Source organism: Lycium barbarum, chromosome 9, assembly GCF_019175385.1.
Source record: "Lycium barbarum isolate Lr01 chromosome 9, ASM1917538v2, whole genome shotgun sequence".
Classification (NCBI taxonomy): domain Eukaryota; kingdom Viridiplantae; phylum Streptophyta; class Magnoliopsida; order Solanales; family Solanaceae; genus Lycium; species Lycium barbarum.
In genome coordinates, this window is record NC_083345.1 from 14,803,448 (window position 1) to 14,828,157 (window position 24,710).

The window sequence follows — 24,710 nt, forward strand, 5'->3', positions numbered from 1 at the left end:
TATTATACGCAGTCTAGTCTTACATTTTTGCCGGGTACTGTTTCCACGGCTTAAACGCTGACCTCTTGATTACACGGTGACAACTCTTACTGTTACGCCCGGGCTCTCCTCCATGAATCCCTGTTCTACTATACCAAAATAACTAACTATGTCCAAGCATCCAAGACCACAAAGTCCAAACCCCATCATGCATCACCATGCTGACTGCATTTTGTAACATGCAGCAGAGATGGTTTAGAAAAAGCTATTTTCCCCATTAACAACATCCACTATGAATGTCCACTGTTATGTTTTGCTCTGTACATTCCAAAGACATCATTTAAACCGAGAAAGAGAGACACTCCCATTCACTTATTCATATATAATAATAATAATAATATCCTCTTTAAATATCATCCTCGTAATAGGCAACTTAAAAGAACAGAGATCACAAAACGTACAAATGACCACTGGTTATTAATAAAAAGTTTACAACCAAATGAAAAGCCAAAGGCCTCCATCACCAGTAAAACCTCCCAACATTTCAAACATGAAAACTGAAATACTGAAAGTAGATGCCAATATTCCATTCATCTTGTAGCATTCGTGGATATCAAATTTCTTGAAAGAGCTAGAGAAGCAATTGATGTATTTTGATCCACCTTCTTCAACTACAGAGCTTCAATAATCACGATATACATTGCAGAATAGCAGTGCAGTAAACTACTGCAAGGGACAAATAGAAATAAGTAGAAACCATTCTCCACTGATATTTCAGAGGGATTATCCATAAAAATAACTCATTTGTATATGTCAGTACTGAAATACCAAAGTTCACACCTTTGCTCAAGAATCTGAATCTTTGCGGTATATTTTATGATCGAGACAAAACCCCTTTTGAGCTGCACCGACAAAAAGACAGAAAATTGAGTTTAAGGAACTCTACCTTTTCATTTAAAAAAACAAAAGAGTTTCAGGAAAGAAAAAAGCAAAGAAAATTTCCATTCTTGCTTACACACGTCAGTCCCTATCATGTTGTGTGCCTGTTCAACATGTATGTCTACTGGGTTCAAGTTTGAATATAAAACCATGTTTGGGTGAGACAGAATTTGCTGGGATGCTGGTGTAAGGAAAGGATTTCTAGTGAATCTAAGAGGTGAAGAAATGGTAACATGAAGAAGGGAAGTTGAATTTAACACAATTCAAGCCCAATGAATTTGTTGGAAGCAGTTCTACTAACTTACAGGGAAGACCAAATCTAGGCTCACTTAAATGCTCCATGATTCAGACACATTATAAGCTATTTTAAAAACTTAAAGGAATGGAAAAATAATCAAACCTGGGTATAGTTCCACCACGACGCAAGTCATATTCAGTTGCTTGTCGAAGAGCTCTAGCAAACGCCTTGAAAGTTGCCTCAATGATGTGATGAGAATTTTTTCCTGCGAGCTGTACAAACTCAAAAATCTTAGCATGCAAGTGCATAAAACCAGAGTAAAGAAAGGAAGAAAAATACGTACGTGACCAAAAAACGAAAAGCCCCATCTCTACCATCCCCACAACCCCCTAAAAAGTCATACAAGAATTTACCTGTCGAATATGGAGTGTCATTCCAGAAGTGTTGACCAAAGACTGAAAGAAGTGTTCCACCAACTAAACATAACAATATGATTCAATTCAGCGGGATCCATAGAATAGATATAGAAACGAGCAAAACTTAGACACAGCTTAAACAATTAATATTATATGGCCAAGAGTCCAAGAGAACAAAAAATCTCTTTCTTTTAATTATAGTACCAATTAGTTGTAAAAGTACTTAGCATGTACACCTGATGCTGACACGTCTTTGAGCATTTTAAATTGACACACTTCAACAATAGAAAAATGTTAGTTAATTTTAGACCATTCCAAAGATCAAAATTCATACATTAAACAATCTGAATCAAAATCACGATATGATGTTTCTCCTTGGATAAACCTAATACACAAACTAAATTTTCTTATATACATTAATAGAGGGATGAAAAGGTTCTAAGCAGCAGATTTTTTCGCTTTGCAGAGTTACCAACGATTTTCCAGAGGAAAGAATTCCAGCACGGCACTTTTTTTTGGTGATTGTGCAGAACTCCATCGAGATTTCGGCGTCAACTTTCGATGTTTCCAAAATAAACAAACTCAAGTTGGTTTTTTTTTTTTTTTTTGACGAAGCAAACTCAAGTTGGTTTGCCCACATTGAGTTTGAAGGGCATCTTAGAATATCAAGTGAATGTGTCTAATTCATATACATCTAAATTTATTGTATTTGAATAAGGAAAATCATATTGAATATTCTATAAGAGATCTTAGGATATTCTGTGTTTAATTATAGGATATTTAGTTTATCTTATTAGTATAAGGATCTATTACCTATCATATTATACATAGCCTAAAGGACAGCCCGGTGCACTAAGCTCCCGCTATGCGCGGGGTCCGGGGAAGGGCCGGACCACAAGGGTCTATTGTACGCAGCCTTACCTTGCATTTCTGCAAGAGGCTGTTTCCACGGCTCGAACCCGTGACCTCCTGGTCACATGGCAACAACTTTACCAGTTACGCCAAGGCTCCCTTTCATATTATACATAGCCTAAGACTCCTATATAAGGAGAACCTCTTATACATTGTTAATCAAGTCAATGAGAAGCTTCTTCATCTTAAAGCGCTAATATTTGATTAACCAAATCCAAAGAGAAGATAGCAAAGGAGAAAACCTATCTAATAATGGGGATATAGGAAATCTTCCATCTACTATACAAGAAACAAATGTATTTCACAAACCAAAGTCAAATGATGACGGAAGTAGGAACTTGGAGATACCGACTGTGTTCATACAAGAATGAGAATATCAGACAAACCTGAGTGTCATAAGTTCCAACTCTCTGAGTAGGTATTTGTAAATCGTAACCCAAATATGGCCTTCCTGATAAATCCTACAATAATTAAATATAACATAGTAAATACTTAATATAAGTGCAGATTATGATCATGAATAGATCAATATGATTTTATTTGATAAATCATGTCATTTTATTAATATTTCACCAGGTTGGTGTGCCTGTCCTAAAGTGATACAGATATGCATTTATACTCCCAACACTGTAACCAACATTTATACTTTGAATTTACACAAAGTTTAAAGCTCTATGTTGCTTTATTTGGTGGGCTATTTTCTACTTCTTTTACCTAGCATCCTATCTGCATAAGAAGATAAACATCTAAAACAAAAGAAAATATTTATTCCATACCATATTCTTCTTGTCTAATCAGTGAATAGTGATATCACTATTTTTTTGAATAGTGATATTACTATAAGGGAACTGCAGAATCTATGAGGTGTTTTGTGGTTTCAAAATAACCACGATCCAAGTGAAAGAAAGAAGAAACTACAGACCTTCTTTTATGGAAGTCATAGTGGTGACTTGAGATGTAAGCGGGGCTCTCTCTTATTTATAATTGTAGTTGTGTAAAAGGCTGATAGGGCACAGAGAATATCTGACAAAATACATGATTGACTTGAAACAAATCAAGTTCCATAAGGTTATCCCTTACCAGTGAAACATGAATCAGTGCTTCATCTAATGGAGCTGAAAAGTCACCAAAGCGATTGATTCCCTTTCTATCGCCAAGTGCTTGCAACAATGCCTAATTAACCAAAAAAAGAAACATAGGAGTCACCCAAAAATAGCAGTCAAGGCTCTCAAGAGTTTAAAAACAAAAAAGCAATGGAGCACAAAATAAGGAGTGACTCAAGCAAGTAAGAGCCTCTCCATTAAAACGGGACGTTGCACCCACTTATGCAGCTATAAGACCAACACAAGGAATTCTGAATATACTTCTGAATTACTGACTCTAAGCTCCCTGAGAACTCACAGTTCCAATGGCAAGTGCAACATCTTCATTTGTGTGGTGATCATCAATGTGAATGTCCCCAGTAGCCTTCACATGCACGTCGAACAATCCATGTGAAGCAAGTTGCTAAGAAATCATAAACACATTTCAGTACTAGCACTTGACCAGAAGCAATGCAGATGTAGTCAGCAACTGAGCTGATAGAAAGCAAATAGGTACTCATCCTCATCCAGCAATATAAATTAGGTTGTGAACTTTTTTTTTTTTTTCTTTTTGATCAAGTAGGTCGTGAACTTCATAAAAGTTTTTTTTTTTTTTTTGGTTGTTGAAATTGAGAAGTTCATAAAAGATTATATCATAGAAAGTAAAAAATTTAACATGTAATTGAAGGAGAGAACAAAGATAGAATCTTTAACTATTGAATTATGTCAGCTTTTTTCTTCTAGAAATGGAGAAGAAAAAAGATAAGGACTCAGCATATAAATGCAATACTTTTTCCTATTATTCTGCAGTTCCCTTATTACCGAATGGTCTACCCAAACAACAACCTTTGAAACAAAAGGGGTAAATGAACAGGATGAACAAGATTTCAACAAAGTTCATATTTTTACCCAAAAGAAAAGGAAATACAGGAGCAGTCCAACAATTCTTTACTGTTCGGGTTGTTTACCTTTATCCACGGATATGTTTGAGTATAACACCCGAGGATACAGGATTTTCAAGAAATTTAGCATGTTTACCTCTAAAAGCTTAACTCATTAGATATGGAACATTATATTTTAAATCTGCAACACAACTTCTTGTGTGGACCTGATTTTTTCAAGTTCATGGAATTCATTGAAAGGATGGAGAGACTTGAACCTGATACCTTGTTATACAGTGTGCCCCACCATGGAACACTTCTATAGTATTATTTATTACTACTAACAGATAATAAAAGGTCTTTCTTCTATCAGAAGAAATAGCACTTACATCCAACATGTGATCAAGAAATGGGATCCCAGTATTATTCTCCGCAACACCTGTTCCATCCAAGTTTATCTTCACATGCACATTCGTCTCCTTCGTAGCCCTCTTCACCTCCCCCATTCGACCTATAAAAAACCCCCAATAAATACATAAATCAACTCTGTCACAATCCCTAACTAGTTACAGTCAGCTACATAAACTACATTCAGCACATTTCATTACAATACTATCAAAATCCATTTCGTTTTTTTTTTCTAAGCCCAATTTCCAAAATCAGAAACCCAACAAATATATCAACCCACTATGCCTGAATCCCAAACAATTCGGAATCGGCTATATGAATTCAATGTATCTATTATGCTCTATTCATGTCAATTTCATTATAAGAAATGGGAAATTTTCAAAAATATACAGCCCAACAAAAAATATTACGCCACGTAGCTCAATATACAATATTACACTAACATTATACCTGGAAGAAAGCATTAACATAATGTATCAACCTTGCATAAAAGTGTATAAAAGGTGTTTATACACAAAAATATGGGCTAAACCGGGTTACAAACTCAAAACATTGGCCAGGTGGCGTAAATATATTCTCTAATTTTCCCTATATCAATCCACTTAGCCTCAATCCAAACTATTCAGAACCCCATATGAATACAATGAATCCATTATGCAATATCCTCGTCAATTTCATTTATCAAGAACCCATTTTGAGAAAAAAAAAAACCCATTATTGGATATGGAAAAAGGAGTTACCTGTTTGAGATGAAGACCCATTATCAAAAGCATGAGGAATAGTTGTTTGAGGTTCCATTGAAGCAGTTAGTTTATGGTGTGTTCCACTCAAAAGTTGTAATTTTTGGTGATGAATATTTGTGGAGAAAAGAGGGGTTTGTGAAATCTTGAATCTTGAATTGAATAATGAAGAAGAGTTGAAGAGAGGATGAGAAGAAAGTGAAAGCTCCATATGTGACTAAGTGAGTGAAAAACGATTTTTGAAAGCAAGGAACAAAGGAGAAAGGAGTGACCATCTAGTAACGACATCGTTTGCTTTTTTCCTATTGACTTAAATATTACATTATATGTCTATTTGGAGAAAATATTTACCCAAAATGGTCCACATTTCTAATATTATTCGAAATGACCCTTGTATACAAGATTTATACATTGTCTATCGTAAGTGTATAATATTGTATATTATGTGTATAAATATTGTTGCAAAAAAGTTGGCTACTATAGCTACGTGAATGTAACATTTTATGATGGATTGTATCTTATTGAAATTATCTCTTAATGTAAGTAAAAGTGATTTAATTATGTAATTTTTTTAAAAAAAAATATTTAACTTGGGGCAATTTTAAAAACTTTAGATAAAGGAGGACGATGTTATAGATTAGTCATTGTCGTAAGATAATCAAGTTAATTATGATAAGTTTCTGAATAATCATAAAATAGATAAAAATTAAACGCAAATATACAATACATAAAATACCTCAATTAGTTTCGGATCGAATCTTTGTTGATTGATATTAGAAAATAGTAGAGGGTCAAGTTAAAGTATGTGTCAGGGTAGGAAGAATTGTGAAATAAAAACATAAAATTCACTTGGACGATTCAAGGTAAGAGCTCTCTCATTGGATGCACGCCTTTTTCTTTCTTCTAATGTTTAATCAATCATCTAGTTTTGGAATTCATACATCATACATTAGTTCTCAAGGCCTACTACATCTTCCACCACTAGGCCAATCTTCTTGGGGGCTCACAATTTTTTGTTCTATTTTTAAGTAACTTTTGTTCTTTTTTTTTCTTTATGACATGGGAACCCGTAGCCGTTATCCTTCGGGTGCGCACAGGATAAACCCAGCTCCTGTGCAATAGCTCGCAAACCACATAGGAACTTTTGTTCTTTCTTTTCCTACTCTGATTTTGCTACTTTTTGACAATCAAACTGATTTAGGTCGATGTTGGGTAAATCAATTCATTAATTGTGTTTGGTACTTCATTGCTACAAGAAATCAGAAGATTACCTTTTAAAGATGAAACAAATACTAGTAATAATTTATGTTACTCGGGTGTTTATACGACCCTTGGGGAACATACAAGAGAGATTTCTCTAAATTATAAAGAGACTAGCAAAATTCTTTTACACTAACCAGCCTTTTCTGAGAAATGACCACATAGGTACCTAGAAATGGCTGTTATTTCAGAGATTCAAGAAAACTACTACCATTTCCACAATCCGCAACCTGGCATAACGCTTCTTTTCCAATTCTTCGAAAGAATCAACTTACTATGTCTCCGTTCTTCGTCAGAAGGACAGATGATTTTCTCTCCCTTGAGCCTTTGAAATCCTTGGAGATACTTCCTTCTCTTAACTACACCATGGAGATAAGGTATTAAACCTGTGTATGAATCCATGACAGATCTCTTGTATGCCATGATATGAAGTTTGCAGTTTTGACTCTTCCAACAAGAAACAATTATTTATAGGGGTAAAAGAAACAAGAGACATGCCTGCACGTCCTGTGTTTGTTGCCAAATTCTGAGATTCAAGTAAAGAATATAGCAAGGAAGTCAAAAGTATATGTGTGCGTGTGCATAAAAGATGTCAAAGTTCATCCACATCCATCTTACCAGACAAGAATTTGGGTCAGATTCCATCTTACAATTACTTTGTCAGTCGTTGTGACAACATTATATATAAACATAAATTTCCCTTGGATTTTTTCTGAAGCCACGCCAACTGATTAACATAATCCCACCTTCAAAGACTCTTGATATCTACCTCAAGTCTAATATATCGATAAACAAAGAAAATTTCAACCATAAATGTATCTAACTAATACAATCAAATATGAACAAACGGAAAGAAATACAAAAACTTTGTATATCTGCAGCAATAAACACTGCAAAAATAGTGCAAACTTCCGGTAGTCACAGGAAACTAATAATCATCCAATCTGTGAAAAAAATATTTACCTCACACGAATCCGTGTTGCTAGCAAGATTAGGCACAATCCTAAGAAGCAAATACGAGGAATCTCATAGTGAAGAAGTTAACCAGAAACTTGGATACTTGGGTACTATTATCATTTCAATTGATGAATTACAAGGATCTCTGAGGACCTTGGAAACAGAATATTAGATCTACACAAAACTACATATGTACATTCAAAATCTTCGTGAGTGTCTTTCACCAACGGAGTCCACAAAATTTGCCGCCCTATCCATGAGGTACAATTCGCATACCCTTTTTAATAACAATACTACTAATAGGCTGGTGATTGTACCGCCAAACTACAAGACGGCAGACACCCCATTATATATAGATAGATCTGTAGAAACAATTACCATTATACCAGCTCCTAAAGGACACCGAGTGTCCCAACTTCCTCAGATGGTTTAGGACAATGGCTTCAGCTCCTTCAATCAAAAGCTGCTATGCATCTCTAAAACCTTCCACCTAGATGACAGCACGGAAATTGCACAATTCCTAGACCAATTTTTTAATAGCCTTGCTGAATAACCGATTCCTTTTTATCCTTTACGACATAACGCGCCGAAGAATCAAAATTGGATCGATTAACAAACTGCAAACAGCTTAAGGACGTCACATGACCTCGATTACTCAAAGGTAGTTCAGGTGGGGAAACAACTTCATGGGAGACCCTGTATAAAATCCTACATCAAGCTTACTGTTGATTAAGGTAATGTTCAAGTAGCATTGTCAGTGTGATTAGCCTCAATAGGCTTAGACCTGAGTCTCAATCTTTTCTTCAGCAGCAAGTTCTGCAGATACATCAGCAGAGGAATCAACATTTCCACTGGAACTGCCTACCACAGTCACTTCATGACTTTTTGCCTGACTAGGCTCAGAGTAAACTATCTTCTTATCAAGAGAAACTTTTTCTTCAGAACGGCCATCAGAAGGGTTCAAGCCACATGCTTGAGATCCAGGAGAGAGACCAAGTTGACCGTCAGTGTTATTTTCCCGGGCAGCATCCAAAGAAGTTTCAACCGAGGAATCAATAGCAGGTCTAGAAGAAGAAACTTCAGCACCATTATTATCACTAACTCCATCACCAATTGGAGAGGCATCCAAAATTCCCTCCTCCATGGAAACATCTGCATCACCAAGGTGTTTAATATCAGAAGTTTGCTTTAAACCCACATGTTGCCCATTCTGCACGTCAGGTCTACTTAGTTGAGTAGAGTCTGAGAGGACATCTGTTGCAGGCTTTGCACTCGCACAAGTTGCAGATACACATACTGAAACTTTTGTCTTGTCAGTTTCTTCAACTGCACTTCGCGCAGCAGGTTCCAAACAACTATCTGTGGCATCTGTCCGCAAACCTTTCCCATTGGCATCAATGGAGGTATTATCTGAAACCTCCTCATTCTGTTTCTCTACCTCAATGTTTCTGGCAACTTTCGTCTTGTCAGTTTCTTCTACTGCACTTTGCGCAGCAGGTTCCAAACAACTATCTGTGACATCAGTCCGTAAACCTTCCCCATTGGCATCAATGGAGGTATTATCTGAAACCTCCTCATTCTGTTTCTCTACCTCAGTGTTCCTGGCAGAAGGTTCATCCAATGAAATGCACAATTTTTGATGGACTGGCTCAGATGACTGGGCATCAACTTCTGTGGAAGGAGCCGATGCAGCATCTCCTGAATCAGCGGTTCCAATACTTGCACCGGAAGGAGAGGAGGGCATCGATTTTGTGGTTGGTTCAGCCAGCTTCTTCTCCATATTGGATTGGACAGATCTAGCCTCCTTACTAGAGATTTGAATATCAGAGCCACAATCAGCACTCCGTGCTCTAACCATAGCACTATCACTTAAATCGACAGGTGTAGTTGGATAATCAGAAGCACCGACACTGTCATCAACTTTTTCTACGCAGACTTCATCACCCATACTTGCACCGGAAGGAGAGGAGGGCATCGATTTTGTGGTTGACTCAGCCAGCTTCTTCTCCATATTGGATTGAACAGATCTAGCCTCCTTACTGGAGATTTGAATGCCATATCCACAATCAGCACTTTGTGCTCTAACCATAGCACTATCACTTGAATCAACAGGTGTAGATGGAGAATCAGAAGCACCGACACCGTCATCAACTTTGTCTATGCAGAATTGATCGCCCATACTTGCCCCAGAAGGAGAGGAGGGCATCGATTTTGTGGTTGATTCAGCCAGCTTCTTCTCCATATTGGATTGAACAGATCTAGCCTCCTTGCTGGAGATTTGAACATCAGATCCACAATCAGCACTTAGTGCTCTAACCGTAGCACTATCACTTAAATCAACAGGTGTATATGGAGAATTAGAAGCATCAACACCGTCATCAATTTTTTCTACGCAGGCTTCATCAAGCAAGTCGTCGCACTTAGTAGGGGAGTCCTTATCAGCTTTTTCAACCAAAGCAGGCAACTGAGGAACACTATATTTCGAATCACCAGCATTTACACCAGCTACAGAAAAATCCAGAAGTCAAATCACAACCATGGACAGTATAGATTAAAATATCAATTTGTTTCCTTAAAAGGACAAGCAAAAAAAAAAAAAAAGTAAAAGCAGAAATTTAATTATTATAGTACCCTCTAGGGTCTCTCCGTTTAGTAGCCTCTTTTGTAGCATATCTGTCCCAGGAAACACCAACATATTGATGGACTTCATTCCTTGTCTCTGTGATTCCTCAAGTGGATTAAATCCAAAAACTGCTGTCCAGGTATGCATATGCTCAGATATAGCAGGAATAATCAACTTCTCAACTTTTAGAGTGGAGAGGACCTGGAAAGAGGAGATCACAAATTAAACCGTTGCTCTGTACACAATATTGAGACCAAAGTACAAAGAACATAATCTACATGCAATCACATAATGCCCGAATGAAAGCAGGTGCATGGGATAGCTAGAAAAGGTATGACGTGCATATTACCATCCGAAACATCACCTATACTGTTAGCAAACATAATGAAGTTCAAGTCTTATGATGTCCCACATATTAGGTACAAATATGTGCGTCACTAGGAAATGAAAGCAGCAACAGGAATGAACAGAAATTCAATATGGATGAAGCCAGGACCTGTCTATTCCTTCACAATGTCCCTATTTTCTTTCGGTAAGAATACAACTGTCTGATCCTACTTATAATGCCTCTTTGGAGACTAACTCTTGGAAACTTAAAAGACATCTTATGTATTAAAATGCTAATTCAATAAGCAAATAGCATTACACTGTTTCTAGAGCATCTGGTAATACAACATTTCCTAAAGCATCCTATATTTTCACACAACCATTTGATTTGTCATGTTTCTTACATACACATCAAGAGACTGCAGTTGTAGCTTCCTGATGCTGTTTCTTCCACTTTGACAAAGTGCTATATTAGATTACTTATTTGCTACTTCTGAAGACCAGAACTGCAACGGGAAAGCAATTAAGATACCCTCTCTGTTCCAATGAATCATTGCGCATAAACAGAATGATGAATCTCAATAACTCATTTTGAATGGCAATAACAATATATGCACGTGACAGTATGGTACATATCTCAATGATTTCTTATGTACAGAAAACAATCTTCAAGACAATTAGATGAATAAAGTGAGGAGGTAACAAAGACAAAGCAATAATTATTCTCATACCGTCTCAATAGCAGACAACAACCGGCTGCACATCCCTTGGCGCCTGTATATATTCCTGGTTCCAATGTATGGCATTTCTGCAAGTTGAGTTCCATGGATCCTAACAGTTTACAGCCAAAACAATGTTTATTGATTGGTAAGGCACGAAGGAACAAACATGAGCGAAAGACAACTAACATGGAAAATGAGAAGCAAGAAATTATCTAACAGCACAACTAAATTGAGAGAACGATGACTAGAGAAGTTCCTTAGCATGAAAGATCAGATACTTTAGAAAGTTCCTTTACGTTACAAGGAAAAAATCTACAACCTAAAAAGGGTAGTTTGGTAGGGAGACAATTTATACAGGGATTCGAGATTAGTAATACATGGATTATTTCTGGTAGGATGAAGAAATACGAGTGAAGAGATCAGAGTATCCTAGTTATTTGAGTAGTAGTTTATGTAAAAAAAAAATTAATAAGCGTGGTATTCGGGCCAGCTTGCGCACACCTCGACTAATTCCACGGGACACCTCGCACCAGCAACAGCAACAGGTACAAGGTACTCTGTCCACCAAGGCTAGAACAGATGGGAAGAAATCACCTAGTGATTCTTATTCAACATTCTACCCCGCATAAACTAATGCATAGATTCCTGCATACTTATGCTGGTATTATTTATAAGAACGGGCAAAATTAGAACCAAACAAAGTATAAGTCATGCTGAATATAATGAGGAGATTAATTCTCCTAATTCAAGCAACCAAACAATATACAAGTCATGCTGAATTTAGTGAGAAGACTATCTCCTTATTTTTACAACCAAACGGCTCCTTTAATAGTTACAGAAGTATCTCTCAAATGTGTCCTTTAAAAAGCAAGCAGTGTTACTGTTTAAAGACTAAGTAGAATCAGTGTTCAGAATTAGGCACCCGAAAAATATATGACAAAAGATGGAAGAAAGAAACATAAAACAAGAAATTGTGTCTGTGACATGAGATACATTCAGTAAAACGCTGGCAAAAAGATGGTCCACTATTGCATATAAATTCAAAGACTAATTGATGCTGCATGATTACATTTTGTTAAAGATAATAAATACCAACAAAAGGAACACAATTGCAAGTTCTGAGACAGCCGAGATAGTTCAACTGTACAACATCCACATGCATACACCCAACTCTATCGATATCTGAAAAATAAACTCGAATTGTACATGAGAACGGTTTGAGCTGTCCAGTATACCTTATGGATGCAGCAGATATTATTTCATCACCCCTTTCCAAGATTGCAGTATAGAAGCCACGAAAATTCAGCCGACTAAAGTTTGAGCTTCAGAGGAGAAAAAAAAAAGTTATCAGATAACTGCTGAATAATACAACCAAATTCATAGACAAGGAAAGGGGAAAAGAACAAGGAACACAACAACCGGGTAAAAGATAAATCTAAAAATTTGCAAGCACATAATTCAGCAAAACCATAAAGCATATAGGGAGAAATTGTTACAGACAACAAAAAAGAAACATAGTCTGGCTTAATTGACAATAGGGCTTTCCATTTCCAAACAAGAGAAGAGGGTTGATCCAATAATCTCAATATATTGCCTCAGGGATACCAGTTATTTGTGATTCAGAAACTCAAACCACAAAGGAAAAGTAATCATTTTTCTAACAGCTATATCATAAAGAATCACAAATAAATGGATAAGGAATAGTCAGAATCCCATGAAAATGGCTGTTAACATCACAGTGCAGCTGCGGTTTCTCAGGTGACAAAAAAAGGCATGGGAATAATCTATTTGTAACTAGGCTTCCAAGAAGAGAATCACTGTGTTTCAAGGATAAAGAGTGACGCATATGCTAAAGAGTGCTGGAAGTTAAGGAGATAAGGAAGGACAACAGCGAAAAGCAAATTCAGCTCCTCTTAAATTGAATGTCCTGCTTCACCTTTGGCAATCAGTCAGACCAGTTTAAGTAATAGCCTATTTGCCGAAGCTTCTGTGATATTAGAAGTTCTTTTTTCTCAAATGCTTATCTGGGAAATATATGGTGTTTGGCCAAACTTCTGGAAAAAGAAAAGTGCTTTTGAGTAGTAGCAGAAACATTTATTTTGTTGTGAGGAAGAAGTTGAAAAAGGTTGCTTCTCCATAGAAGCAGAAGTAGGAGTTGTTTTTAATTTTTCCACGACAAATATACCCTTACCAAAAGTTTATATTTACCAAACTATCCCCAATGGGCAACAACCAACCTCATGCACTGTCGACACTGTCGACACAGATCTATGACCCAAGTCTCATAGACTTGCTCTTTCTATCTATATTGTGATTTTAATCGTTAAAGTTTAATTAAATGAAATTAATAACTTGATTAAACTCTCTAATAGGAAATATTTCAAATCCTCTATTCACTGTCAATTCAAGTCTTCATTCCAATACTAAATAACTGCTCTTTTAAAACAAGGAAGTTTCTAAAACTGTACATTCTAACATCACAAATTTTCTATTATATGGACATACAAGTCTTTAATTAGAACCTCCTCACAAGCACCGGACCAAACGTAAGGGTAACAACTACTAAACCTTACTCTCAATTAGCTGGTACTTCCTATATGTATCCTATGCTTCCAGTGTGTTCTTTGTTAGCTAAATCCATATCGATCCTGAAAAATTGTTCATTGATAGTAAATCCGTTCGCTTTTACCACATTCCATCACCTTATTTATCCCACCTACGAACCTCTGCATCTAGAGGATATGGCTAGTTTATGTCAAGAAACCTCCTCATGCTTTATCTTCTATGTACTAGTGATCATTTCTAATCTTATATGACAATACATCCATCTTCAATTTTGTATTTCCACAACATTTTTCGTTACAAGTAAATACCCATATTAAATTATCAGGCAGCTTAATGAAGTTGAACAAATAACAAGGGCCTTCGGATATTAAATTGGGTATTTAACACAACATTTACAAAAGTACGACAGAGCATACAAGGTAAAGAGCTTATTACCCGCAGTTATAAAGAACATTATGAATAATATTGATGCCACTTTTTCTATCCACAATCGGCAAAAAACACTCATCCATAACAGCCAGTGCGACAGCTAGTTTAGAATTGCACTCCACCCGTTGAGAAAAGGCATGATGAGAACGATCAGAGTCTAAATCCGTTCGTTGAATTAGGGACCATGAGAATCCAGCTTCAATCTCATGTTTGATACCAAGAATCTTCTGCAAATGATCATACAGCTGCAAAAACAGAGAAGAGAAATGAGTCAAACTATCCATAACACATCCTGTGAAAGATAGCAACAGGGACTGTCTCAGATCAATAAATAGTTTCACTACTTTCGAGCTAGAAAACAGTATCGAACTCTCGGATAATTAGTAATTTCAGGACACAAAATGTTCAAGGTAAAGTCCATGCTTCTCAATACGATAACAAAAGTCTAACTGAATTTGCTACCAAACTGGTAGCTTTGGAGATCATGCATTTTCATAATGGTAACCTTCTGAGAGAAATAACAAACACCAGTTAAGGCTCTTGGGCGACCAGTAAGAAAGCAAGGACATGAGACAAGGAGAAGGGGTTCTAAATTCCTCCATCTCATTCACCCCTGTTAACAGTATTAACTGTTTGGATTTTTCACGGTTCAAGTCTCAACAAGACAATTGCATTATTCTCTCTCTCACTCCATCTCTAAGTGACATACAGCAATTTCAAGTCCGGCTCTGATTGTACAGAAGCTACCATTACTTAAGTCAAGACTACAAGCTACAAAGAAAGGAATTAGCACCATGTTCTTGGTGTTAGTGCAACAGACGCTAACCGTCTAATACTTGGTATGAGACAACATCACAATTGTTTTTTACACCATTAGCATATCTGGAACTTGTTCTTGGACATTCTCCGCGTACAGTGGGCTACATGAGATACAGTGAAAGGTGTATTGGAAAGCTGGCAAGGGAAAAGGTTAAGGAATTCTTCAAAATGCATTTTGGAGCACAATTCATGCAAGCACTCTATGGCATATTTGGATGGAATGCAATCATAGATCTTCTAAATTCTAGATGTCCAACTCTTGGCGCAAAACGGTCGACGTAAATGATGTCGATCTTCTCATGGACTTTCATTAACTCCTTACTTTGTTAAAAAAGAGTAGCTGTCCTCTTAATTTTGTACATCTCTGCACTTTCTTGGTGCTACAAATGAACTAACATTTTTTTTTAAGAGATATAATTGTATTAAAAGAGCAGCACCAAGAAGGTGCTGAATTATTTAGGTGAACAAAAAACAAATAAGAATCCCTTTCCAAGGGTGAGGGAACTTTCCAACCGACTCTTTTCTTGAGATTGTTCCTATTGCTACCAAGTCGTTACAGCACCTCATGGATCATGAGCACCTTATAGAGGAGATGATTGGTTACCTACGGTTTGTCAGTTTGACAAGGTCCAATAATATATGGGCTAGGTTCTGTTTTCCTGACGTATATGGTAGAGAGGGTCCTCTGCGGTCATGTTTAGGATCTTATCAAGGAGAGAACTGGATAACGAAATCATGTTGGTATGACAACGCCAAAAGTAGAACAGCTAGTTTTGGTTTCTTTAACTAAAATGGAGATTAGGCAGTAAACCCCAAATCACGTGTAGGATCCAGAGTGTATCCCCCTATGGTATACTGTAATCAAAGATTACCCTCTTAGAACACCACAATATTCGTCTTTTTGGGGTTAATGTTCTCAATGGTGAATCGATCATTCGATATCCTTTTCCTTCTGCGACGGAATGGAAAGGCCGCTTTGCGTTGGATGCTCTTTAACCTCTCCACATTCGCCAGATCATTGATACAAAAAATTCACTGTATATAAAACTGTTACCCCTAAGTTGAGTGCCCCTCTTGATTCACTTTATAAACTGCTACATCCTCTTCTAGGTAATAAATTAACAAGCCTAGTGAAGTGAGGCTCTTCACATGTAGAATTGGTGCCACGAGGTATCCCACCTCATGCAAATTAGACACTCAAGGCTTACATGCTGCAGCAATGAAAAAGATTGGATCACTAAACAGAAGAAGGTTATGGATCCGGACTCCTTTAGGAGAGATACTAGGATTACAATCTATGATATCAAACTACAGAACACAGGTATGCAAATTACAGTGCTGAAGTCAATTGATCTAATGGATGTATCGTCTGCCAGCAAAGCTAACACATGAAAAAAGGATGATAGACCTGATGAATTAGAGGGCTTAATTTTTAAAGTGGTAGGCATTAACAAAAGGCTAGGTGGTTCGCTGAAAACAGTGTGTCAAGAAGAAATAAAAGAAATTACTCAGATGAAACAAGCTGGGTCTAGCAATCTCTTACTCCCTCCGTCCCATAATAAGTGTCACCTTAGCCAAAAACACGCATATTAAGAAACCAATAATGCAATGTGAAGTTTACTAAATTACCCCTACCTAATGAAAATAAATTACTTTTTCCTCTTGATTATAGCATGCACAAATAGTAATCCTTTTGACATTGGGAATGCGACAATACCAAGTTACTATGTGGCTTTTCCAATCATCATTTATATGTTACTTTAACTTGTCATTTTTTGTCTAAGGGTAGAGTTGGAAAAAACTAGCAATTTATGTCTTGGTTTCCTAAGGTGACACTTATTATGGGACAATTTTTTTTGGCTAAGGTGACACTTATTATGGGACGGAGGGAGTATATTGTTTCAGGGTTGAAGTCCAAGCTTTTGCCATTTTTAGCTCTGTGTTTCTGCATCATATTAGGCTCGCAGGTCCTTTAAAGACCAACGCATTTCAGTTGGATCAGTTTATCTAGTCCTTCCAGTTTTTTCAGTCCATTTGTTCCTTTACTCTTGTTTATTATCCATACATTAGTTGCCGAGTTTTGCATCCCTAGCTTCTTCGCTCTTGCAACAGCAGGTCAAATCATTATGTCAATTATCCGCAATTAAAGTCCATATATCCGCAAGAAATCATTTCCAGAATGTGCTTCGTAAATGTAAAATCTTCACTTGATTTTTTTTCCTCAAGATTTCCTACATATGCTCTCATTTTTTCACTAGAAAGGTGCTCTAATATCTAGAGAAGAACTGAAAGATGTCTAAGACATAAATACTATCCAGCAGGCAAATTAATGCAGAATAAAAAGTTTTGGCTTTTCGATCCGGGTTCTCTGACAAGAGACTGAAAGCGAGACATGTACCGACAGACAATCAACAACAACAACAACATACCCAGTGAAATCCCACAAAGTGGGGTCCGGGGAGGGTAGAGTGTAACCTTACCCTTACCTTGGGAGGTAGAGAGGCAGTTTCTAATAGACCCTCGGCACAAGGGCAGGCAACGCAAATCAGTGTAAACAATCAATGGTAAAATACTAAAAAAAGCATAATAAAACAGATTATCAATATGTACCGACAATAACCAGTTCAATTCTGAAGGTTCTAACGCTTGGGTGATCACGATTGCATTTTTCAAACACGAATAAGAGTTTATGCCAAACGTCATTTGTTTGATATGAAGATAAATGACAGTCTAAAATTCCATTAGGATTTGCGACAGCACAAACAATCCCAAAATAGTGAACAATGAAGATTGATAACTCTGCTAAGTGATTCTTAATATGCTATACATTAGACAGGAGAACTCACAACAGAATAATAGAAATACCTCTTGGCATTTCTGCCCACAAAATGATACAGATGGATTATTAGAACTAGTGGCTAAAGCATTCCTATCCAGACTGCATGATTTGTGATCTGCAAAATGAAAGTTTAATAATTTAGCTCAAGTATTGAAGATGTCAAGCGACCAAACCTCCCAAAGCAAAACAGCTTTACATTTTTTCTCACAGAGGCTGCAACAGATAAGCCCATCTACAGCTCCCTCTCCTTCCTCTGCATTATTACTGGCGGTCCCACAAAATTTGCATGTGCAATTTGGACAGTGCCAATCGCCTTGAGGAAGCATCTGCAGAAAAGAGAAGCATGTAAACCTGATGCTTATAAAGACTAGACATCATCTTCTAGGCTTAGTTCAAATGCATGATAAATAATAATATAAAGTATCAGAAAATTTCAAAATCCCAGTCTGCACATGTTGCATACTTTTGAAGATGCCTAGATAGAGTGTGATGTTCTAAGAAAAAAATATCCTAATTAATATTCATTTCCATATTACATAATCAATTCTGATGATAAGTGTGCACTTTCCTGTCTTTCCATGTTTTGAATGATACAAACAAACTAAAACTGTCTTGCAGATGGAAGGGAAGAGGACGAAGTTAGTTATTGGAATGGTTTACTCATTGGTTTCAGTGAACAGTTTCACTATAAGGATGTCTGTTGACAGATGTCGAAGCAAGATCAGGGTCACAAAAATGGGCTAGATTGCATACTGCAATTGATTGACTTCTGTCACACGGCTTCCTTATGGTTGCATTATTCATGAGATTTAGGGGCATGTGCAACTAATAATTTCAGATAATCAACTAGCACATGGAGCTCAATGCTGTTGACCAAGATGGTGGTAATGGAATCATAGGAGCCCTAACTGCTCCTAGAAACAAGAAGAAAGGGAACAGATTCATACAAAGTACTGAAGTACATTGAAGTGGAATTGCTCACAAGGAGCTACAAGACAGCCAAAAACATTACTGTTGATAAGTAGAGGACTTTTGTTTAATGGAGGCGTGTCGGGCCAGCTTGCGCACACCTTGACTGTTCCACTGAGTACCTGCTACTTCCCACCAGCTCAGGTACCCGGTAACTCTGACCACCAAGGCTTAGGCAGATGGGCAGAAATCACCTAGCCTCTGCAGGGATTCAAACCTGAGACCTCATGGTTCTCCTCCCGCTTCATTGACCATTATGCCACACCCTTGGGTGCTTAAGTAGAGGGCTTTCATCATTACTAAAAGGTTCTTACCAGTTACAAGTGTCTTTTTCTTTTTAAACTTGGAGCAGAGCTATTGTTTTTCTTTTCTTTTTTTCAACACAACTGGATGGTACTTTTTTCTTTCCATTTTTAACCAGTTCGTTCTCTTCAGTTATTGTAAAATATCACATGGATGTGTTATTGAAAAGTGAGACCATTCATTGTTCATTCAGCAAAAGTGGAAACTACATATCTTTTATATTAGTTGTATAGAGTTGCAAGATGATCTCAAAATACATTGTTTCTCCATTTCTGTAACCTGGTTCTTTCTATAGTTCTTTTTATCATTGGACTATGGTGGTTTCTCAAATGAAAATGTAAGTATCAGGCTATGATTTTTGACCTGCCCCACACCCAAGCTCTGGTCTTTACTGTACCTCCTCCACCTCCTCAATATTTATAAAAATCTAGAAAATTTACTGACGGCAAAGGGTCGCTGTTAACAACCTCACACATGGAAAGCAAGAAATTCATATATTTAAATAAATACCCAGTAACAAAGTATAAAGTAGATTAAAAGATGACAATATAATTTCATATTTACTACCACAACAACAAACAAAAAAAGATTAACAGTGCAGGGATGCATGGTATAATTAAGAGGGAAAACATGCCAACAATGAGAAAAAAGAGAATGCTCTACGTACTTGTATACCCAGACAGCTCTGATGAAAAGTCGAAGGGCAACCATCACAACACATAAGGTCCCCACCGTCACCACATATACCACAAGTGTCATCATCAGGGTCATCTTCATCGATGTTTACAGTGTGGAAATCTTGGCGATCAGATTCTTCTTGCCGATTCCATGCATCAACCAAGCACTCAAGCAAGGAAACGCCAGACTCCAACATTATGTTTTGAAATGGTTGACGCAATGTACTTCCTGCATGCAGCTCAAATTTTGAGACTGGAAGGATTTTACTACAGCAACCACAGTGGACGCCATCTCGTGTAATCCAACCTTCTAGCTTTACTCTGGTCCTCCTCCGATTCATATATTGAACCTTCTGACTTAACTTCACTGTGCCAGAGTCAATCATCCACGCCAATAAGGTTCTTTTTCCAGTATAAGGAACATACCCATCGTTTTCAGAATCTTGCTCCTTATCAGACCTGCGGACCAACAATGTACATCTCCCAATTATCCTACTTCTTCTTGTATTGGAAGCAGCCCCAATAGATGATTTTCCAGACATATCCGGCTTAGATCTTCCTCCCTTTGAAGAATCGCCACTTGTATCACCATCACTCTCCTGATCTGTTGCATTAGACTTGCTTTTCAGAAACTTACCTTTCTTCTTTACATAGCTACTTAGCCTCTCCTCATGCTGATCACCATCTGTATCCTCTGCAGACTCTTGCATGGTAGACTTTTTGTAATCTCGGTTCTTGGCATCATCTTTTCTTTTCTTCTTCATTTCTTTCTCAATCTTCTTCCTTGTTTGCCTGGTTAGCTTATTGATTAACTCATCAGCTAATGGAGCAAATGAAGTAGAGCCACCATCATGTTTACTTTTGCCTGGATCTTCCCCTGACTGTTTTTGCAATGCATCATAAGCCTTAATTATTGACCAGTACGCTGTTCCACTAGGATTAATATACACTGCATCTAAGTAATCTCTGTTCCTTCTCGGTCTATAATCAATGGTCCATCCAGCTTCAATAAGCATTCCTCTTATTCTCTCTCGCAGTTGCTGCTTCTCAGTACTCCCACCTCGTTTCAATTTTCCTTCTTTGGTTTTGGCAGGGGTAACATTTTCAGCTGCAATGTATCTGCTTTCTTCCTTAATCACCCTCGCCTTTGAGCTAGCAGGCTGCAGCTGCTGCTTCTCCATGCTCGCACGTCGCTTCAATTTTCCTTCTTTGCTCTTAACAGGGGTAACATCTTCAGCTGCTAAGGACCTGCTTTCTTCCTTAGTCCCCCTTGTCTTTGAGCTGACAGGCTGCGAACTAGGTGGTGCCAACTTAAGTGATGTATCAGTCTCATCATTTTCAGAGTCTACAGACTTAATGCCTTTTGCCAAGACAGATTTTTGTGATTTCAGCTCGGTCTGCTCCGTTTTAATGGACACTGGTCGCTTTTCAGGGCGTTTAGAATCCGAGTACAAAGAAGCTCGGCCTAGCAAATCCTTCCTGACAACATCTTCAGACCTGGAACCTTTCCTACTTTCAACATCATATTCCTTGTGTGATAACTCTATCTTCTTCTTCTTATTCACCATTACCTTCAAGACTCCATTTTTCCCTTGCAATCTTATTGGTTCTTGAGACGAGTCCTGATACTTCAACCTAAGCAATGATGAAATGGGTATATGTGTTTCATCATCGTCAAAATCACACCTTTTCTTGACCCCATATTCATCGCCCTTAGTCCTACTACCCGACAAGCTACTCGAACTATCAATGTTGGAGTGCTTCCTCTTCTCAGTCATCATATTCCTACTAGAACCACCACTTACAAACTCCCTAGAACTCCCCGTTCTCGCAACGTTCCACTTCATCTCCTCATCAAATTCATCGTATTCGTCGAAATCAAACAAATCTAACTTACTTCTCTTCCTCTCACTCTCAATTTTCCCATTCCTACCAAAATCTCTACTTTCCACACCACTTTTTACACCACCAACTCCCCCATTATGATATTTCTCTCCACTCTTTCTCCTAATTGGCTCCAATAACTCTTCGCTCGACTCCAAATCACTACTCTCAACCATTCTTGGCCTCTTTTTCACCTTTTGTGAACCCATTGAAGAACCCACACCTATTCTATCATCTTTTTTCTTAATTATCAAACACCCTGATGAACTTTTCTTCTTCACTACACCCCCTGATCTTACACTACCTTCCATACTCAACCCTTAAAAGTTAATTCATAAATTTGCAAATTAACCCCAAAAGTTCTCAAAAGAGTTTCAGAAACCCAAATTCTGGTTAATTATCAAACACCCTAATGAACTTTTCTTCTTCACTACACCCCCTGATCTCAACTCAACCATTAATAGTTTGCATAAATTGCAAATTAACCCCAAAAGTTCTTGAGCTTTCAGAAATTCAAATTCTTCTTATTATCAAACACCCAGATGAACTTTTCTTCTTCACTATACCCCCCCCCCCCCCTGATCTCACACTACCCTTCATTCATAATTTCAAAAAAATTGCAAAATTCACCCCAAAAGTTCTCGAAAAAGAGCTTTCAGAATCCAAAATTAAGCATTACCAGATCTGAAACAGAAAAAAGAACAGACTTTTACAATTAAAAACAACAATTGGGGGATATTTAATTGGTGTTACAGTGAGTTAAAATTGATTTGCATGAAAAGAATTAACGGCGATCTTTACCTTGCCGGAAGGTGAAATTAGGTTAGTTGATTCCGATGAGTGACGTAATAATCCGGCCAATGGGAGAAGAAAGATAGAGACAGAAGCAAAGAGAGGAATTTTTATTGGTTCTGCCCAATAGCTGTACATATATATATGAACAGAGCCCAGCTTTTTCCTTCTTTTTGATAGTACCATGTTATGTCATGGAACAAATATGCTAATACCAAAAGCCCAAAAGGTAAAATAAACAAAATATTGTACAATATACTTTTAATAGCTCACTTATAAATTTCACCTTGTCGGTGAGCATTCGATTTTCCATCTTATAATTCCCTCACCCATTTGCCCTGTCTCAAATTTTATTGCAGCAAAAAAAAAAAATCTATATATATATTTTCAGTTTCTTTTTAGGATAATATCAATAATATACAATCCAGCATAAAATGTTACAATCATATAGTCTTATTAAAAATTTACATCTGCATAACCAGCTTTTGTTTTTGCAACAATGTTTTTATAGATGAAATACAGCGTTACATAACATTATACACTTATTGCAGGCAATGTATCAATCATGTATAAAAATGTATAAAAGGGTCATTTCGGGTAATATTAAAAACGGAAAAGGGCCAAATATACCCCTGTACTATCGGAAAAGGGCCAAATATACCCCTCGTTATACTTTAGGTCCAAATATACCCTTATCGTTATATTTTGGGTTCAAATATACCTCTGCTGTTATACTTTGGCACAAATATACCCCTCATTTAACGAAGGGACACGTGTCATCATCCTATTGGCCTAGTTTAAACTAATCCCTAATTAATTAAAATTCAACTCCCCAATATCAAATTAAAAGACCCATACCCATATCCAAAAAATTCAAGACAAGCTTCAATGAGCTTCTTCAATGGTTGTTCTTCATAATGGTGATTATGCGTGCCCCAAATTTCCAATTCTTTATTCTTGATATTCCTAAACACATTATAACACAAAATCCCACCTTCCTTGTCCTTCCCATTATCTGTATACCACAAATTCTCAAGCTAAGGACTAAATTTCTCATCAACAATTTCAAAGACTCTAAACTCCCTCCTCCACCTCAACGTTTTTCGCAACATCTTGAACGAATCTGTCACACCCCTACCAAGAGTATGACAGGCTCCGACCCGTAGGCCGGGAACCACCTGACTTATCCGTTTCTTTGAACATTATAAACCATAACTCAAAGAACACCTGCACGCACAAAAGGCCCAACATAGGAATATCCGATCATTCAGCACAGCGGACCGGCAAGGTCGCCACAACACAGCGTATATCATAAAGCCGGCAAGGCTAACAGTAAAGTATCCAGAGCTCAAATAAGGCCGACAAGGCCACTAATATATTATACCATAATATGAACTGGTGGAGCTACAAAACATCTAACTGTACACACACGTCTACGAGCCTCTACATAGAATACAATGATCATAAGGACAATACCAAATAGACTGCAGCTCCGAAGTAAGTGGAGTGCTCTTGAGAATCCGTTGATAGAACACTTACGGATCTGATCTGTCTCCCTGCCTACCTGCGGGCATGAGCGCAGCGTCCATAAGAAGGGACGTCAGTACGAATAATGTACTGAGTATGTAAGGCATGAATAACAATATAATATAGATATGGAAGGTAACATGGAATAAGAGAGATAACCTGTACATCCGGATGCCTCATAAGGCGGATGTCATGCATGCTTAGCCTTTTAAAAAAACTTTTCTTACATACATATATATAATATCATTATCATAACGTACCCGGCCTTTTCAGGACTCGGTGTATAACGTACCCGGCCCTTTCGGGACTCGGTGTGTAATACTGATCAGTGGTTGCACAATAGGTGTCGTACCCGGCCGACTATAGCGCGGCTCGGTGTAGTAAAATATATATATATATATATATATATAAAGCATGCATGA

At 37.4% G+C, this 24,710-nt stretch overlaps 2 protein-coding genes across 4 annotated transcripts; both read right to left on the minus strand.

Annotated features, from left to right (window-relative positions):
• Nucleotides 1–427: 427 nt before the first annotated feature.
• LOC132610880 (imidazoleglycerol-phosphate dehydratase, chloroplastic-like) lies at nucleotides 428–5,880 on the minus strand. 3 transcript variants are annotated; one of them, XM_060325281.1, is made up of 9 exons: nucleotides 5,596–5,880; nucleotides 4,837–4,958; nucleotides 3,886–3,990; nucleotides 3,565–3,657; nucleotides 2,871–2,945; nucleotides 1,570–1,632; nucleotides 1,319–1,428; nucleotides 820–881; nucleotides 428–702 (listed from the first exon to the last, which is right to left on the minus strand). In XM_060325281.1, exons 1-8 carry the CDS (start codon nucleotides 5,804–5,806, stop codon nucleotides 854–856), a joined length of 807 nt encoding a protein of 268 aa, XP_060181264.1. In that variant the 5' UTR covers nucleotides 5,807–5,880; the 3' UTR covers nucleotides 428–702; nucleotides 820–853. The 3 variants fall into 3 exon arrangements, with proteins under 3 accessions (XP_060181264.1, XP_060181263.1, XP_060181262.1); XM_060325280.1 differs by having other exon boundaries at nucleotides 428–705; XM_060325279.1 differs by having other exon boundaries at nucleotides 428–881.
• Nucleotides 5,881–7,708: 1,828 nt separating this feature from the next.
• Nucleotides 7,709–22,949, minus strand: LOC132610879 (uncharacterized). The gene is made up of 9 exons (XM_060325278.1): nucleotides 22,771–22,949; nucleotides 20,076–22,653; nucleotides 18,333–18,462; nucleotides 18,163–18,251; nucleotides 14,485–14,723; nucleotides 12,720–12,806; nucleotides 11,494–11,593; nucleotides 10,444–10,636; nucleotides 7,709–10,317 (listed from the first exon to the last, which is right to left on the minus strand). Exons 2-9 carry the CDS (start codon nucleotides 22,278–22,280, stop codon nucleotides 8,591–8,593), a joined length of 4,770 nt encoding a protein of 1,589 aa, XP_060181261.1. The 5' UTR covers nucleotides 22,281–22,653; nucleotides 22,771–22,949; the 3' UTR covers nucleotides 7,709–8,590.
• Between the last annotated feature and the right edge of the window lie 1,761 nt (nucleotides 22,950–24,710).

What these genes read in the sequence shown, in the direction of transcription:
- LOC132610879 (XM_060325278.1), bottom strand. Translation starts at nt 22,280, where the DNA reads ATGGAAGGTAGTGTAAGATCAGGGGGTGTAGTGAAGAAGAAAAGTTCA. An exon ending in CAGCCTCTGTGAGAAAAAAT is followed by an intron (nt 18,252 to 18,332) that starts GTAAAGCTGTTT and finishes TTCATTTTGCAG; the next exon opens with ATCACAAATCATGCAGTCTG. An exon ending in ATATCTGCTGCATCCATAAG is followed by an intron (nt 11,594 to 12,719) that starts GTATACTGGACA and finishes GTAAACTGTTAG; the next exon opens with GATCCATGGAACTCAACTTG.
- LOC132610880 (XM_060325281.1), bottom strand. Translation starts at nt 5,806, where the DNA reads ATGGAGCTTTCACTTTCTTCTCATCCTCTCTTCAACTCTTCTTCATTA. An exon ending in TTGCACTTGCCATTGGAACT is followed by an intron (nt 3,658 to 3,885) that starts GTGAGTTCTCAG and finishes TTGGTTAATTAG; the next exon opens with GCATTGTTGCAAGCACTTGG. An exon ending in TGACACTCCATATTCGACAG is followed by an intron (nt 1,429 to 1,569) that starts GTAAATTCTTGT and finishes GAGTTTGTACAG; the next exon opens with CTCGCAGGAAAAAATTCTCA.